Here is a 16,481-nt window from a genome sequence, read left to right on the forward strand (position 1 = left end):
CAGCCCCCCGGCTTCCGAGGCCTTCCGTGCCTCACCAGATGCCATGCTCTCAGGGACTCGTTTGCTACGCTGCCCCCTGCAGCTCTGCCCCAGAGGAGCAGGTGAAAAGCCGCGCCTGCCGAGGTGCTGCAGCGGTGGAGTTTTGGGCAGAGGGGTCGGGGGAAGAGTTTCTCACTTTTAAGATTCCCCAAATCCAAGATGAAGTCACACTGTGCTTTAGAATGGTAGATGCTCATTTATGTAAAATCATAATAAATGTTACACAAACTGTTAGAATAAAAATATACCTTTTTCGAGGGGGAGGAGCTCCCCAGCCTGCCGCTGGGTAGTGAGAGGGGGTTAGCACCATTAGGCCGTAGGGGGCGGGAGCTCCGCCACAGCCCGTGGTGGGCACTGAGGTCTGTCGGTCGGTCTGTGCATCCTGGCACCGTCAGTGGCGGGTGACCCGCTGATGGCCTCGGGAGGGGGCGCCGTGGCTGGGCGGAGAGCACGAGCGGCAGCACTGGGTGCGGACGGTGGGCAGCTGGCAGTGGCCCAGTAGGCACAGTGTCTCACAGAACCCGAAGGACAGGCGGTCCCGCTCACAGCCTGGAGTGGGGGGGGGCAGAGAGGCATCAGAACCAGTGGTTTGGGGTACCCAGAACCTGGCTCCCCACCCCAACCACCTTAAGGAGGCTCCAGCAGCTCCCCACCAAGCAGAGAGCCCCGGTTTTTGGAGCGGCTCCCAAACCGGAGTTGCAGGTCTCCAACTGTTGGTGTCTCTGTCCCACCTACTCACGGCCGACCCCAGGACTCGAGAACGGGCGCTGCTGGGCTGAGGTTTCTGGAGGAAAGGTCCTGAGACCCCACCCTGACCCCCTCACATGCCTGTTAAAGAGCCTGCCCAGGGCGACGCCCTGCCATCCCATCTCCATCCTTGCTCACCCCTGGTGTTCCCCGACAGATCCTGGCACAGAACTGCGGTCCCGGGGCCTCCTGCCAACCTGCAGCGGCCTCTGCCCCCGACTCCCGCCACCGCCCCCTGCCCCAGTGCATCTGTCCTGCCAGACCTCCGTGACCACCTCCAGCCACAGGGGCTGTACACAGCCTCGGGTTCTGAGTCACAGGTCCCATCTCCCAGGCCAGCCTCCCACTTCCCAGGTGGGCCACGAAGCCTAGAGAGAGTGGGCCCTACAGGCTGTCAGCAGAAACCAGGGACTAAGCCCAGGCCCAGTGGGGAGGGAGGCCGGCTGCAGGCTGTGCTTGTCAGGGCTGAGGCTTGGCTGGGCCCTCCTGCCCCGTGGTTATCACAGCCATTTTGGGAAGTGGCTTGTTTCCAGCCTCCTGGCCTTGCTCCTGATGCCACTGCCACTGCTGACAGCCCCCACCTGCCGCCTGGGCCCTGCTTACTCCAGCAGACCTCCCTGGGGAGGAAGAGCGGGAGGACAGCAGCCAGCCCTGTGCCAGGGACATCCCTCAGGCCCGGCAGAGGGCACGAGGCAGCAGGCAGGCTCCTCCACCCCAGCTCCAGGCAGAGCTCCAAAGTGCACATCTGCAGGCCTGCATCCTGGTCGCCCGGGGTGACCTCAGACAAGCTGCTTCACCTCTTGGGCCTCGGTTCCCTCCTCTGTCAACCCCACCTCCACAGCAAATGGATGTGGCCATGCTGTGTCACTGCAGCGACCGCACACTCTGGAGTTTCCCGGCTTTCCCCCTGTCCCGCCAACTATCCCACAGACCAGCAAAACATCCTGGGAATTCCAGGTCTCAAAGTCCAAGACACCTTCCCAGCTGCCCCTCCACTGTTCACTGGTGGCAGAAAACTCCTCACTTAGGACAGCTTCCAGTTCAGCCACCTAACCAGCCCCCATAGCCCACTCCCTGCAGCCCACTCATACCCGCCCCTGGGAGACCTTGCAAGCCCAGAGCCTCCTGGGCCATCCGTCCTTGGTTCTAGGCCCCCAGGGGCCTCAGTTCCTGTTCTCTGCCCCATCTGGTCCTCATCCCCTGAGATCATAACCACCCCACTCCCTGTGGCCAGCTCTAGCCATGAAGGCGAGAGATGTGATGCCAGAACCCAGCTCAGGCAGCACACAGGAGTGCTCTGAGATGCTGGCTGGGTGCGTGCTGAGGGCAGGCAGGACAGGGTGGGGGCACTGCCACTGGGCCTTGAGATAATGGGGTTTGTGGCAGGAAGGCCACCCCTGCCAGAGGCAGGGTAGCAAGGCATGGCAGCGAGGCATGGCAGGGGCCACTCTGAGCCCAAATGAGGGCTGCCCAGGAGCCAGCGCAGGTAGAGAAGGCTGCATTGGACAAGGGGAGAAGGCAGACTGGGGAGATTGCAGGGGGCCCCGAATGCCAGCTTGAGGGCCGTGGCTGAGGACTCTGTCCTAGGCTCAGGGGGCAGACAGCCAATAGCACAAGGGCTGCAGCTCTTCAGGCCACAGCTCCTGGATTCCTTAGACTGGCAGGGTCAGCCCCAGGCCCTCTCCCTGACCTTGCAATTGGGGATGACAGTGGCTTTGGGGAAGGGGTAAAAGCCGCCTTCCCTGAGCACCACCTGGATCCCCACGCAGTGCTGCGCCCTTCATGCCCAGACCTCACTTATGCAAGGATGGGGCTTGGCAGCCCCTTTATTCAGCACATGAAGGCCCTGAGAGGGAAATGGAGCCCAAGGCCACACAGCTGGTGAGGGGAGCCCAGGTGACACTCCAGGGCCACCCCATTTCCTGCCCTCAGCACTGCTGAGAGCAGCTGGGGCTGCAGGAAGTCTGTGAGTGTGAGTGTGTGTGTGTGTGTGTGTGTGTGTGTGTGTGTGTGTGTTGGAGGCAGTGGGGTGGGATATCCAGAAGGGCTAGCTCAGGCCCTTCCACCAGGACCCAGCTGGCCAGGAAACCCCCCACCACTGGGATTAGCAGGACCCTGGAAGGGAGGCCCTTCCTGTGGTTCCATTGCTCACTCTAGGCAGTCCTCTGGCCAGGGAATGGACAGGCCAGGGCTGGGGAGGGGACAGGGACTCACCCAGGCCCAGTTTTCACACAGCTTCAGGGACATCCCTGGTCTCACTGTGGGAAGACTGAGACCCAGAGGGGAAAGAGCTTACCCAGGTTCACACAGCAAATCAGGGGCCAAGGCCACTCCCTCTACTCACCGGAGGTCAGAAAGCTGCCTGCGGGATGTTGTGTAGCTGGGACTCCTCTTGACTGACTCCCAGCACAGCCCAGCCTCCAGCATGGGATCCTGTGGCATCAGGATTTTCCAGTGGCTCATGAGCCCAGACTACAGATGGAGCCAGCCGGTGCCGTGGGTGCAATGGTTTGAAGACCCAATTTCCCCATCACCCTTCCCGCCCCACCTCACTTCAGCAGAGAGCTTGGGGTCGGGGGACTCACGGGGAGGCTCGACGGGCTCACAATCCTCGGTGCCACACAGCCGGGAGCTCACAAGGCCAGGCCTCATGGCCACACTGGTCACTGTCTTCCTCGGGTAGCCCCGTCTGGGTGTTGACACACTTGACCAGTGTGTGACCACTGGATGCCACCACCACAGGGGCCTGAGCACTGGGGGGAGCAGGGGAGGAATGAGTGTCTCCAGGGCCAGCCCTAGCAGTGGGGGCAGGGACACCTCCTCTGGGAAGCTGTCCCTGCGCCCTGTGCCTGACTGGCCTGCCCCTGCTCCCAGCCGCCCTCTCAGTGCCTCCTGGAGGACCTGTTCCCATTCCTAGAGCCCACTTGGTGCTGGAACCCCACTCTCACTTGTGGGATCGGCTGCTGCAGAGGGAAGGGGCATGAGAACCATGGGACAGCCCTTGGGGCGGCAGGGCAGTGAGCCCCTCACACGGGACATGCCTGAGAGGCCTGGGCAGGGGCCCCGGGATGGAGCCCTGATGCAGCAGTGAGCAGAGACGTGGGCGAGACACCGCTGTGCCCGAGGGACAGGGCAGAGGACCTGCCGCAGCCCATGGGCAGGAGGGGTGGAGACAATTTCACAGCTGGGGCCCAGCCCGCCAGGCTTTGTTGTTAACAGGTGCAGGTCTGAAAGCCCTAAACATGTGCTGAGTCTGTGCCAGTGTCGTGCTGTGCCCGGCCCTGTGCTTTGTTGCGTTCCTCCATTTAATCCTCCTGACCCTCCTCTCCCAAAACCGTCCCAATTTTACAGATGAGAAAACTGACCCAGCAAAGCAAAGCAACCTGCCCAGAGTCACTCAGCAGCCAGTCGGACAAAGACTCAAACGCTGGCCCAGCTGACTCCCGGACCCAGCTCAGGGCCCAAATCTGACATTTCTGAACCCCTCAGTTGCAAACAGGCCCAGCAGAAGGTGTCCTGCCCATCTGAGGCCCCTCTTCTGCCCCCTTCTGCCGCTGGCCTTTGCTGGGCTCCCTGATCTCCCCAAGCTCATCATTCCTGCCTCAGACTTCACACCTGCTGTCCCCTCGATCCCTGTCCTTGGCATCACTGACTCCTCCCTCGGGTCTCGACCCCAGACCCCTCCTCGGAAGGCCTTCCCTGACATCACAGCACACGTGCCCTTTCCTTGTCTGTTTCTCCCTGTCAGGTGTGAGCACCAGCACGGCAGGGCTTCGTCCACTGACTGCTGCATGTGCAGGGGCCACAGAGAGCCTGGCTCACAGCACACACTCCACAGCTCCTTCACCCAACCCAGGACTGACCAGGCACTACCAAGCACTTGCTCCCTGCTCCCCCCCACAGCCTGGCTCACCTGGCCCCAGGGCCCCACCACCCACTGTGTGCAGGGGTGGGTGTTGCAGGGCCGGGTGGTGTTGGGTCTCAGTGCCTCCTCGCAGAGGTCTGGCTCTGGGCAGGTCACCAGACGCTGCTGCTCACCACCGCCACAGGCCTCGGAGCACTGGGTGGGCAGGGAAGGAGTCAGGGCACAGCCAGGGTCTGAGGGTGTCCCCTCCCCCCAACTCAACGCCCAGGCCTCACCTCCCTCCAGGAAGACATGTACCAGCTGAGGCAGGGCTGGGCCCCGCAGGGCCAGTGCACAGGCAGCTTGGCAGGTCCAGGCTGACAATGGAAGGGCCACAGTGGCCGGAGGTCCCATGTGTCCACATGCTGCATGTCCCACACTGAGGAACCTCTGCCACAGCTGTGGGAGCACTGGGGACCGAGAGACTTGTGTGGACACATCCCCACGTGCAGGCCCACAGGCATGACCCCGTGAGGCATGTGGCAGGAAAGGCATCAGACCCACGCCCCAGCTGGGGGCAAATCCCTGAAGAGCCCCAGCGAGAGGCCAAGGCTGGCAGGCCCCAGGCCAAAGGTGGCATGGCCAGGGGCTGCCATGGGCTGGGACAGACAGAGAAAGGGAGGAACAAGTCCAGATGGGGTCAAAGATACAGAGGAAAGGAGACAGGTCAAGCCAGACAAAGATGAGATGACTCCCAAGAGATTCGGAATCCGGTGCGATCAGGCATGTAGACATGCAGCCTGGAGCCCTCCCCTTCCCTGCCGCTCTCGGAACACAGGCCGTGGGGAACCAGGGCTCCACCCCATGCCCTGGGGATGCCTGTCCTGGCTCCATCCTCATGCACCTTACTCCAGTTGCCTGAGTGCCAGGTGGCACAGGGCCACAGGTGGCAGCGGCGGGCAGGCTGGGGCCGGCCAGCAGGGTCGCAGTCCTCATCCCGGCTGGAGCTACAGCGCACCGGCCTCCAGAGGGCACCCAGGCCACAGGTGGTGGAGCACTACGGGGCACAGACCCGTGAAAGCCAGGCAGATCCCATCCTCGCCAGGCCTCCACAGCCAGGAAACTACCCACCTAGGCTAGCAAGACCTCAGCAAGACAGGGACCCTCTTCTGGGCCTCAGTTTCCTTATTTGCAAAATAGGCTCCTCCACCCACCTCCCAGGAAGACCATGAGAATGAAAAGTCAAATCCCCCCAGCAACCAGCCGTCCCTGCTCACATGGGACAAAGGGCCTGTGTTCCAGTGTCATTGGTGCAGAGGTTCGGGGGAGGAGACCCTGTGGGCACCCCTGACCAGCTATCCTGACCAGCCTCGTCGCTTCCCAGAGGCACCAGGGAAGGAAGGCTGGGTCCTGGTACCAGCAGCCAAATCGCTGGCTATCCCCGCGCAAAACAGGCCCTGTGGGCTTCAGCCTGCCCCTTCCCACCCCAAAATTAGGAATCTGAGCAGAAGCTTGCTTCTCCTGCAGCGACCATCTGGGGACCCAGGGAGGGGGCACTAGCCAGCTTCTTTCATGCAGCTCAGACGTCTGCAGGTCACTGCCAAAGGAGGGTGGAGCCACTGAGGGCAGAGCCAGGTAGCAGTGGGCTGAGTCCAGCCTGGAGGAGCCAGGCAGAGCCTCAGGGAAGCTGCTGCCTGTTGGGCAGGACTGGGCCTGGCGGCCACACAGGGACCCTCCCCACTGCGCAGCTGTCTGAGCCAGCTCCATCCTGGGGCATGCTGTGCTGCCAGAGTGTGCCTGCCCCTGCCTTCCCTGAGGCCCCCTGTGCTGCCCAGGAATGGGCCCCAGGTCCCCTCATTCCCCTAATCCTGGGAACCCCCGCCCCAAGGAAGGCGAGACAGACGGCGCCTGTGTCCCACTCTGCTCATTTTCAGATGAGGAAACAGCCACCAAGGTCCCACGCAAACTCCCTGCCCGCCCAGCCCACACCACTTGCCTCGCTCCAGTTTCCCACTTGTCAGCTGGCATTCCTGACAACCAGCGGGTCCGCGGGGGGCCCCGCTTCAGCCAGGCTGGGAGCCAGCGGCTGGGTCTCAGGGACTCTGTGGCTGTTGGCAGGGCTGTCCCAAGCTGGCGTGGACAGCAGCCTAGAGCTCAGGGGCACCTCAGGGCTGAGGGACTCAGGCTGACCCTTGGGTCCTGGGTTCAGGGCAGGCTCAGGCGTGTGCCCGAGGCCAGTCAGGGTTGTGGGGAGGAAGGTCCCCCACACTGCCACAGTCTGAAGGTCCCATAAGCCTGGTCCTGGGGTTGGGAAGGTGGGAGTCCCCGGCTCCAGGGGACTGTCCTTGCCCTTCATCTCTGGCAGAGGGGCTATGGGAGGAGGAGGGAGAGAAGCCACCCCAACAGTGGGCCACAGTTCACTATCCACAGGCCCCAGGCCACCCTCCAGAGCTGACTCCCAGGCTACTGTCCCTCCTGTCCACAGCTCCGCCACGTCAGGACTAGGAGAGGAGTGGGTGCTGCTGACCGGGTACAAAGTGGGCAGCGTGGGGCTGGGTCTCGGGGGCAGGTGGGGTGCTCCGCAGCCCTCGGGTTCCTCATCATTTGAAAACCTCATTGGTCCTGTCCTGCCATGGAGAGGGCAGCTGGCTCTGGCTGTCCTTGCCAACTGGGAAATCATTTTGGCTCTCAGGGGCGGCAGGCGTCTGCAGGCCATCAGTGGAAACCCTGGGCCAGGGCAGGCTGGGGAGCCCAAGATCTGGGGCCCCTATGGGGGTGTCTTCCTCAGGCAGGAAATTGATCAAAGGGTTCCCAGGGGTCTGCTCTGAGGGTGGGGGTGGGGAGCGGCCGGCCTGACTAGGCCAAGGGCTCGGGGACCAAGGTCCCGGTGCCCCTTCCTCCTTGGCTGCAGGAGGCTCTGTGGCAGGCACGGGGCTACCCGTGGAGGGCGCAGCAGGACGGCTGTGTGGTGGGGGCGTCTGATCCCCTGTCCCCGCCAGGTCTAGATTGGGCTCCTCAGAGGGCCCGTAGGACAGATCCTCGTGGAAGCTGATGAAATTGTAGTCGTAGTAGAAGTCGTCCACAAACACGGGCCCCGGCAGGTCCAGCTCTGGAGCCTCCTCCTCAATGGCGTTGCCCATGGTGCCTGGCTTGGGTGATGAGGCGGGTGAAGGGCGTGGGGCCAGGTGGCGCGGGATGAAGTCAGCCTCATTGAAGAGCTCGTGGCTGGAGGAGCCGCTGCCTCAGCCTTCAGGGCCCAGTGTGTCCAGGGGCCACCGACAGGGTGGCAGAGAGCAGGTGACTTCGCTGGCTGGCTGCTGGGCCTCGTCACAGGGGACACCGGTGTCACTGATGCAGAGGACATTTCGGTGCTGAGTCCCTTCCTCATATGTCACTGAGCACTGCGGGGAAGCCAGGGTGAGGGGCTTAGCCTGGGAGGCAGGCTGCCAGGGGACACTGGGGCAAGGCTGGGTAACCTGTCCACTGCCTGATGTCAGAGTGGCAGAGACCCCAGCCCGCCCTCTCTGGCCCTTCCCAGCTCAAGGCCATGACTGTGGCCATGCTTGCCAGGGGCTTCCTGATCCCTGAGGCTTTAGAGTCAGGGGCTGGACCCTGGAATGCCCAGGTTCCCTCCCACCCACAAGGTCTCCAGGAAGGCTGTCTGCCTCCCCGTAGCTGAAGACCAAGGGTGGAGCTGGAGGCGGGCCCCCTCCCATCCCACACTCACCTGAGACCAGTTCCCCACAGCCTAGGTGGCTGGACAGGGCACGTGGTGGTTGCAAGGGGTTTCAGTAGGGGGCCAGGGAAGGTGTTCACAGGCGGGTGGCTTCAGGGCGCTCTGCTCATCCAGCCCCACGCTGCAGATGCAGAGCACAGCCTGGCAGGAGAGGCCCCCAGGCCCGCAGGAGCTGGAGCACAGCTGCCACTCACCTGCCCACCACCTGCTGAGGGCACACAGGTCTCATCAGTATGGCATCAGACAGGTGGCATTGGCAGGCTCACCAGCAGGGAGGGCCAGGCTGGGTTTCCAGGACCTCGGGGTTTGGACAGTGCCAGAAGCCAGTGGATGATTCTCCAGAGCTCCAAGCTCAGGTAAGTGTCCTGCCCTCAAAGTCTGGTGACAAGGCACAGCCCCTCCACTCCTGCCACCCTCCCCTCAGGGAAACTGAGCATGACCTGAGGCCTATTTCCACATCCAGGGACCCAAAGAGGAGGACCATACGTGTCCAGGCTGGCCCAGGCTGGGGTGAGGGGTGACCGGGGGTTGGGGCTTCAGCCTTGGGAAGAGAATGAAAGCCCGGCTCCCTCTGCTCCTCCCCAGGGCCTCCGGGGACCCAGATGTAGGGGCCTGTGGCAGACCCAGGATGCCTGGGGGTGGGGAGTTGGTGGGGGATGGGGGCGGGCTCACCTGGCAGGGCAGGGCGGCTGGCTGCACTTCCTCTGGCAGTCATCGGGCCGGCCCAGGGGGTCACAGTGCTGCTCGTCCACGGGCCCTGCCTGCCGCTCCGAGCAGTACACACTCTGCCTCTGCACACCTAGGGGCCATGGCGCTCAGCCTGGGACTGGCACCCAGGTGCCCACCGCCCAAGACCCAAAGACACCCTCTCTGCCAGAACCCTCCCAGAACAGCGCCTTACTGCCCATGTCAGGATGCCTTACTGCCCATGTCAGGATGAAGGCAGACCTCCACCGTCGCCTCCTTGCTGTCCTCCTGGTTCTCACCCACCCCCTCTCCTATGTAGCTTCCCCTCTGACTGCCCCTGGAGGGGTGGCAGAGTGTGGAGGTTTAGTGGGTTGGGTGCCCAGACCCTCTGCATCCTAGCTGAGATGCCTGGGCAGCTCATTTGGCCTCTCTGAACCTCAGCGTCCTCCTCTGTGAAGTGGGAGCGACAATCCTGCCTCTGCCATGTCCTGGAGGGAGGACTGCATGTGTTCTTGCATGTGCAGGCTCGGCCCGTGCCCGGCACATCCGAAGAGCTCGATCCATGCCAGCTGCTGCTAGCATGCAAACCCAGCCGTGGCTCCTGCCACCTTCCCCTCAGGGAAACTGAACGTGACCTGAGGCCTATTACCACAGCCAGGGACCCAAAGAGGAGGACCATAAGTGTCCAGGGTGGCCCAGGCTGGAGTGAGGGGTGACCGGGGGCTGGGGCTTCAGCCTTGGGAAGAGAATGAAAGACCAGCTCCCTCTGCTCCTTCCTGGGGTTGGCTTGGGTGATGAGGCGGGTGAAGGGCATGCGGCCAGGTGGCGCAGGATGAAGTCAGCCTCATTGAAGAGCTCATGGCTGGAGGAGCCGCTGCCTGAGCCTTCAGGGCCCAGTGTGTCCAGGGGCCACTGACACACGGTCCCACCATCCACACCCTTCCCAATGGCTCAGAGAATGTCTGGACAAGAAATGGGGCATCAATGGACAGCCCCTGCTCTCCATCCCCACACCAGCCTTGGCACTGCTCCAGTCCTTTACATCCTCTGCCACTGTCCAACCTGGGGACCTTGCACAGCCACGTTCCTCACCTTGGACACTCACTTCCATACTGCCTGTTGAGGCCCAGCTGCAGGACCCCGTCTGCTGGTGGCTCTGCCTTCTCTGCTCCACCCCCTGCCCCGTGGTCCCGAGAGTAAGTTGTCCCTCCCCTGAGCTGCCAGTCCCACATCCATCCCCCTCTTTCCTCACCAACAGAGTCTGATTTTATTCAAGGCAGCAGTGGGACCTGCTGAAAACACACCCCACTGCCGCTCCCTTGCAACTAGGGGGGTCTGGGACACAGTCCTGGCTCAGGAGAAAAAGGCACAAGTCCCTCGCTGGGAGTCAGCCCTTTCCTCTCTCCTTCTTCTTGCCTAGAACACTGCAAGAGCCCTGGAAGGGAGGACACCATCTGTGGCAAGCAGGAGTAGAGGGGAGGCTGCTATGGCAAGGATGGTGTGGCTGAGGGCCAGTCAGCTCCAGGTCCCGCCAGCTTGGACTGTGCACCTGGGACTTCCTGCCTGAGACAAAGAACCCCTGTCTGTTCCAGCCACCACAGGGCACTTGCCTCTGCAGACGCTCCTAAGTGGTCCACCTGCAAAGCAGCCAATTTGCTGAAAGACAATTCCCCAAATGTCTAGTGCTGCAAATGTATTTGTTGGTTTTCACGTTTGTCCAATTAAAGACACCTGTATTAGGCCAGGCACAGTGGCTCACGCCTCTAATCCCAGCACTATGGGAGGCCAAGGCGGGCGAATCACCTGAGGTCAGCAGTTCAAGACCAGCCTGGCCAACATGGTGAAACCCCATCTCTACCACTAATAAAAAATTAGCCAGGCATGGTGGTGCGTGCCTGTAAATCCCAGCTACTCGGGAGGCTGAGGAAGGAGAATTGCTGGAACCTGGGAGGCGGAGGCTGCAGTGAGCCGAGATCGCGCCACTGCACTCCAGCCTGGGCGACAGAGTGAGACTCCATCTCAAATAAAATAAAATAAAACAAAATAAAATAAAATAAAATAAAATAAAGACAGCTGTATTAGATAAAATGGGTTTCCTAGCTTTGGAAGGTATCTGCCCAGTTCTCCATTTTCACTTTGTCATCATAATAGCATTTGAAGGAATGCTCAAATGTCTGTATCTCAGATTCCCGATTCTGAGACCCTGAGGATACTGAGTGTCAACGATGGGAAGACTGAGGGGGAAAGGGGAGGACTAAGAGACAAAGCGGGAGACTGAGGTGTGGGGAGATCGAGGAACAGCAGGGCAGACCGAGCAGGGGGAGGAAGACCAAGGGGCGTCGGGTGGGGACTGGGGGGCTAGGGGGAGACCAAGGAATGGCGGGGGAGACCGAGCCAGGGGAGGAAGACTGAGGGGCGTGGCAGGGGTACTCGAGGGCCAGAGGGAAACTGAGGGATATTGGGGGGAGACTGAGGGGTATGGGGGGAGACTGAGAGGCATGGGGGGAGACTGAGGAGTATGGGAGGAGACGGAGGGGCAGAGGGGAGACTGAGGAGCAGTGGGGAGGAGACAAAGAGACAGAGAGGGGAGACTGAGGAGCATGGGGGGAGACTGAGGGAAATATGGGGAGGAAGAGTCGGAGTTAATGAAATTGCCCTACTTTTCATAAACAGTTCAGGGAAATAAGTCAGTGTGGTGAGGGGCCACTGGACTGGTCTCCGGGACGCAGCAGAAATGCAGGCACAAAACCTGCCGGAGCCGAGCAAGGACAAAATCAAGGGGGAGCTGTGTCCACTGGAGGGAGAACGCCAAGAGCTGCAGCACACTGAGTACACGCCGCGAGCCAGCACCCACCTGCCTCATCCATTTACCCTCCCAGTGGGCCTGGGGCATGGGGCGGTTGCTAGCCTCATCTCACAGATGGGGAACTGAGGCTCAGAGAAGCAAACTTCTAAACCCATGGTGGCCCAGCAGTGAGCTGGGAGCTGAAGCCAGTGTCCCTGTCCAGAGATGAAGCCCCTGCTGGCGGGGCTGTGCCTGCCCCACTTCTCACCTCTGCCGCAGGTGACTGTACACTTGGTCCAGGGCCCATAGTGCCAGGAGAACTCGGGCGGCGGGACCTCGCCGTGGCCACCTGCCTCCCCGTGGATGGTGTACTCGTAGTGCACCCCAGGGTTGCTCTCCTGGAACAGCAGCTGGGTGGGCAGGCGGGGGCCCGTGAGCACGAGGTGTCTTCTCCATCCACCCAGTCTTAAAGGAGCTGACCCCAGCCACCTCTGTGAACTGCAGCTACACAGTTGGGCCATTTTAAAGATGGGGAAACCGAGGTAGAGGCCTCAGCAGGAGGGTCTGGCTCAGAGCCAGGCTCTGTGACTAACCCAGGGCTCACTCCTCCAGGACGAGACCTACCATGGGAGGTGCTGGGCCTGGGGACTCCGCCTCTGCTCCCCCCGCCTGGGCCTCGGGAGGCAGGCACCTGGTTCCAGACAGGCTCCTTGGTGGGACCCGGGGACGTGAGGTTCTCCCAGTTGCCCCTGCGTGCGTATGTGACGGTGGTCCCTGCCACCTGGTAGTCCCCGTTCTACTGGATGGTCCAGCCACCATTGAGGAAGTACTTCTCCGGGTCCTCGCTCTGCAGTGCCAGGAAGTTGGCAGCCTCAGCCAGCTCCTGGATGCGGACCTCACGTGTGCTGGCTGGGATCAGCCCCACGTCCACATACCCTGTCAGGCAAGGGTTGTGCCCAGGGTGAGAAGCTTGCTTATCCCCACCTGCTCCCCTCACATCTCTCCCCACTTGCCTCCGCCTGCTGATGCCAAAGATTTCGCCATTAGCTTTAAAGTCTGAGCTCCCCAAATTGCTCGGATCGGTCATGGGTCACCAAAACCTTGCGGAGGTGCCATAAATCCTGACCCCGTGGCCATGCCCCGTCACTCCTCTCTTGGGGACCTAAACTGGTCTCATCATAAGGCTGGATCCATCCCCTACTCTAAGGGCCGGCTGGCATTCTCTTTCTAAAAAAAACCAAAGTGCCCAGGCCTTTCTCCTGGGACACCCTCCTCATCCCCACGCGGCCTGCTTTTATTCATTCACTTCCATCACACCCATCACGTGCCGCGCACGACTCTCAGCACTTCACATGTGTAAGCTCATGGGTAACGGCCCTATAGCATGGTACTATTGTTATCCCCGTTTTACAGATGAGCAAAGTGAGGCAGACAGGGAGAGTAACGTGCATGAGCGTCCTGCTGCAATATAAGCAGCCTCCAGGGCCAGTGCTTTATCCACCACACTGCACTGCATCTCTGGGATGAAATCTAAGCTTCTCAGCCTGGCACTCAAGGCCCCATAGTGGGCCCTGCCTTCCCTTCTTGCCTCCAGGGCTCTGGCGCAAGCTCTTTCCTCCATTTGGAATGCCCATTCCATCTCTTCTGAGTTTTATGATTCAGCTCAACTTCCGCCTCCTACAGGAAACCTTCCCTGACTTCCCCAGGCCAGGACCTTCTTCCTCAATGCTCCCACAGCCCTCTGGGCCTCCCTCCACTGCATTGATCACACCAGAAGGTTCTGTTCCCCTTCAGGACTGAGCGCTTCACCTGCATGTCCTCATCACCTAGCACACAGTCAGTACTTCAGCAACATGTGCAAAACAGACCAGAGGTGAGGGCATGGAGCTGGGGTCTCAGAAGATTCAGGAGGAGACGACCATTCTTTGAAAGGCCCAGGGGCCACACACAAGTCGGGGTGGCCCTGCCTGGGGTCTCTGGGACAGGAAGACTCCCCATGGGGACAGGTCTCTGCATGTGGGCCAGGGGTCCCCTGACTCCTGCAAGAATCCACCCCAGCAAGCCCTCCCTGCTTAGCCATTTCTAGGCTGGGTGGGGGCCACGAGGCCAAGGACAGGGGCCCGGGGGAGATGGGGAAGGGGCCACCAGGTGAAGAGCACACCCCTCCCCACAGTGGTCCCACCCCATACCCAGGCCCTCGGCCTCCTGGAAGGTCCTACTCACGGTGTGGCAGGTGGAGCCGTTGCCGTGGCACACGCCACAACGGTCCTCCATAGCGCCAGAGTCAATCTCAAAGTCACAGCCCCACGTTCTGCAACACACGAGGAGGGGAGGCCCCTGGTGCTGGCGGCCAGCCCTCTGTGGCCCCAGCACCGGGGGCCAGCCAGGGTCAGGAGAAGAAAGCTGGGAGTGGGGGTCGGGAGGCCTCTCTCCGGCCCTGCCCCACCCTAGCTGTGCCTCTGACCCAGGTGAACTTCTCTACCTCCCTGAGCCTCATAGTTTCCTCAGATGTGAGACAGGGAGACCCACCCCTCCCTTAAAGGCATGTCATGAGCATCACAAGAGACAAGAGAAGGGAAGAGTTCCGCAAAGCCTGCGGGCAGGCAGGGGATCTGACACGCCACGGGCTCCTGAGCAGCGCGTGCAGGGAATTTCAACGTCAAAGGCACTGGGGGTTGGCACCTCCCTCCTGGTCCTCCTCGGAGCCCAGGCCTTGATACCCCAGTGGTTTAGAGGGCAAGAAGCAAGGACAAGTAGGTGGCTGGAGACATGGGCAAAGAGGAGAGGCCATCGTTGTTATTAAAAATAAGAATATAAATTGTTACCAAACACTGAGGGCTACTCTTCGGGGCTCAGAGCCCTTCATGTCACCTGTGCCACCTCATTTAACCCCTCTATCAGGGAGCAAACCACTGCCTGGGGTCAGCCAGCCAGCAAGAGGTCAAGCCACTGCCTGGGCTCCGGTTTCCTGGCTGGGGCGGTGCTGGTGCAGGCATCCAAGGAGACGCAGTGGGGCGAGGCCTGACTGGGGGGGGTCTCCAGTGCCAGGAGGCGTGGTAGGGGCTTTGCCTTAGAGGTCATAGAGGGTAGGGGCTGGGAAGCCCGATGGTAGAGCATGGGGAGGGTGGCCCGAGGAGGACCAGGAGAGAACCTGGGGCCCGCCAGTGGGGCTGGGGGCAGGCAGTGCTGGGAGAGCCTCTTCCTAACCAGGCACACCTTACAGATGCCGTTGATGCAGAGGTCCCGGCTGGCTCGGACCTGGTAGCAGGGGGTGCCATCAACCACGGCGTCCCGCAGCTTCTCGGCAAAGTACTCATTCGCGGGCCGGCAGTGCAGCTCACAGGGGTTCACTGGGGGCCCAAGTAGAAGAGTCATCAGCAGCAGCTGGAGCAGGAGTATGGAGGCCACCAGGAAGACCCCTCCGTGACACACATCCATGGCAGGCTGGAGGCTCCCAAGCAGCACAAACATGCTGGAGGCTCCGGCTGGGCTGGTAGCTATCTGCAAGGCTGCAGACTGGGGAGCTAGGGGCGAGCAGCAGCCCCAGGGGACAGTGGGAGTGGCCCAGGCTTGGGGTGGAGACTGGGTCTCCTGCTTGCATCACAGGGTAACCTTGGACCCACACCCCGCTCGCCGCCCTCTGAGTCTCAATGTTTCCATGGGAGGCAGCACTCACCGTCATTGACCATGGGCACCCATGTGTGCAGCTGGCCCTTGTAGAGCATAGCGTCAAAGTGGCTGCACTGGACGTGGCGGAAGGAGGGGTGGCCAGCGGGGCAGGCCTGCAGGTTGCAGAGGCGGAAGCGCTTCCGCTTACCCACACAGTATCTGCCTTTGTATTTGGGCCTGTGGGGAGAACCGGGGTGGACCCCAGTGAGGGCCCAGTGAGTGCTACTGCATGGCCACAGCCCAGAGCAAGCAGCTTCCTCCTGCACCCACACCCCAAGATCCCTGCTGCCCAGCTTTGTGCACGCTGCTCCCCTCCCTTGGGTTGCCCACCCTGTGGCCCAGACACACCCTCCCTGTCTGTAAGGACCTGTGGGGAGGTGGCAGCAGGAAGCCTGAGCTCTGCCCCCAACCTGCTGTGTGATCGTGGACAAGTCTTCGGCCACCCTCTGGGCCTCAGTTTCCTCATGTATAAAGTGGGGTTGGGGCTGCCCCTGCAGAGGGCTGTTGAGAAGCTGGGACAAGCTGCAGGCATCACTGGCACTGGCTGGAGGGACTACTCCCAGTCTCCAGCCCATGACACCAGCATCCTAACGAGCCCTTGAGTCCTCAGCCTTCCTCCTGGTGGCAGTACCCCCAGCCTGGGTCTAAAGGAAGCGCCCAGAGCCCCAGCCAGCTGAAAGGTCTGACGGAGCACAGCTCCTGAAATCCTCCACATTTAGGCCAGGGTCGCTGGCCCCCACCCAGCTCAGACCTGGAGGCCAGGAGGCAGGGAGGGGCACAGGCCAGTCTTGGGTAAGCACAGGGCCCTGGGTGGGGCTGGCTGTGAACCCCATGCCTGCCCCGGGTGGCCTCCTGAAGTGAAGATCAGCCGGGTAGTGCCTCGGTCTACAGTACCACTGGCCTCTGCTTCTCACCAGATCTTCACACCCCCTGCGCCCCCCCATTTAGATGGGGAACAGAGATCCAGAGAGGTG

The 16,481-nt window shown here is 61.6% G+C and overlaps 1 protein-coding gene across 1 annotated transcript in view; it reads right to left on the reverse strand.

Annotated features, from left to right (window-relative positions):
• Positions 1-215: 215 nt before the first annotated feature.
• LOC129393975 (A disintegrin and metalloproteinase with thrombospondin motifs 7-like) overlaps positions 216-16,481 on the reverse strand; it is a 52,215-nt gene continuing 35,949 nt past the window's right edge. Inside the window, 16 exon segments of the mRNA XM_063596503.1 lie at positions 216-588; positions 3,372-3,423; positions 3,425-3,505; positions 3,507-3,539; positions 4,700-4,846; positions 4,927-5,100; positions 5,535-5,687; positions 6,627-7,233; positions 7,235-8,031; positions 8,358-8,571; positions 9,039-9,165; positions 12,107-12,248; positions 12,530-12,774; positions 14,028-14,149; positions 15,053-15,188; positions 15,515-15,684. Coding sequence (XP_063452573.1) covers positions 431-588; positions 3,372-3,423; positions 3,425-3,505; positions 3,507-3,539; positions 4,700-4,846; positions 4,927-5,100; positions 5,535-5,687; positions 6,627-7,233; positions 7,235-8,031; positions 8,358-8,571; positions 9,039-9,165; positions 12,107-12,248; positions 12,530-12,774; positions 14,028-14,149; positions 15,053-15,188; positions 15,515-15,684 — 3,358 coding nt within the window. The 3' untranslated portion in view covers positions 216-430.

Source organism: Pan paniscus, chromosome 16, assembly GCF_029289425.2.
Source record: "Pan paniscus chromosome 16, NHGRI_mPanPan1-v2.0_pri, whole genome shotgun sequence".
Classification (NCBI taxonomy): Eukaryota; Metazoa; Chordata; class Mammalia; order Primates; family Hominidae; genus Pan; species Pan paniscus.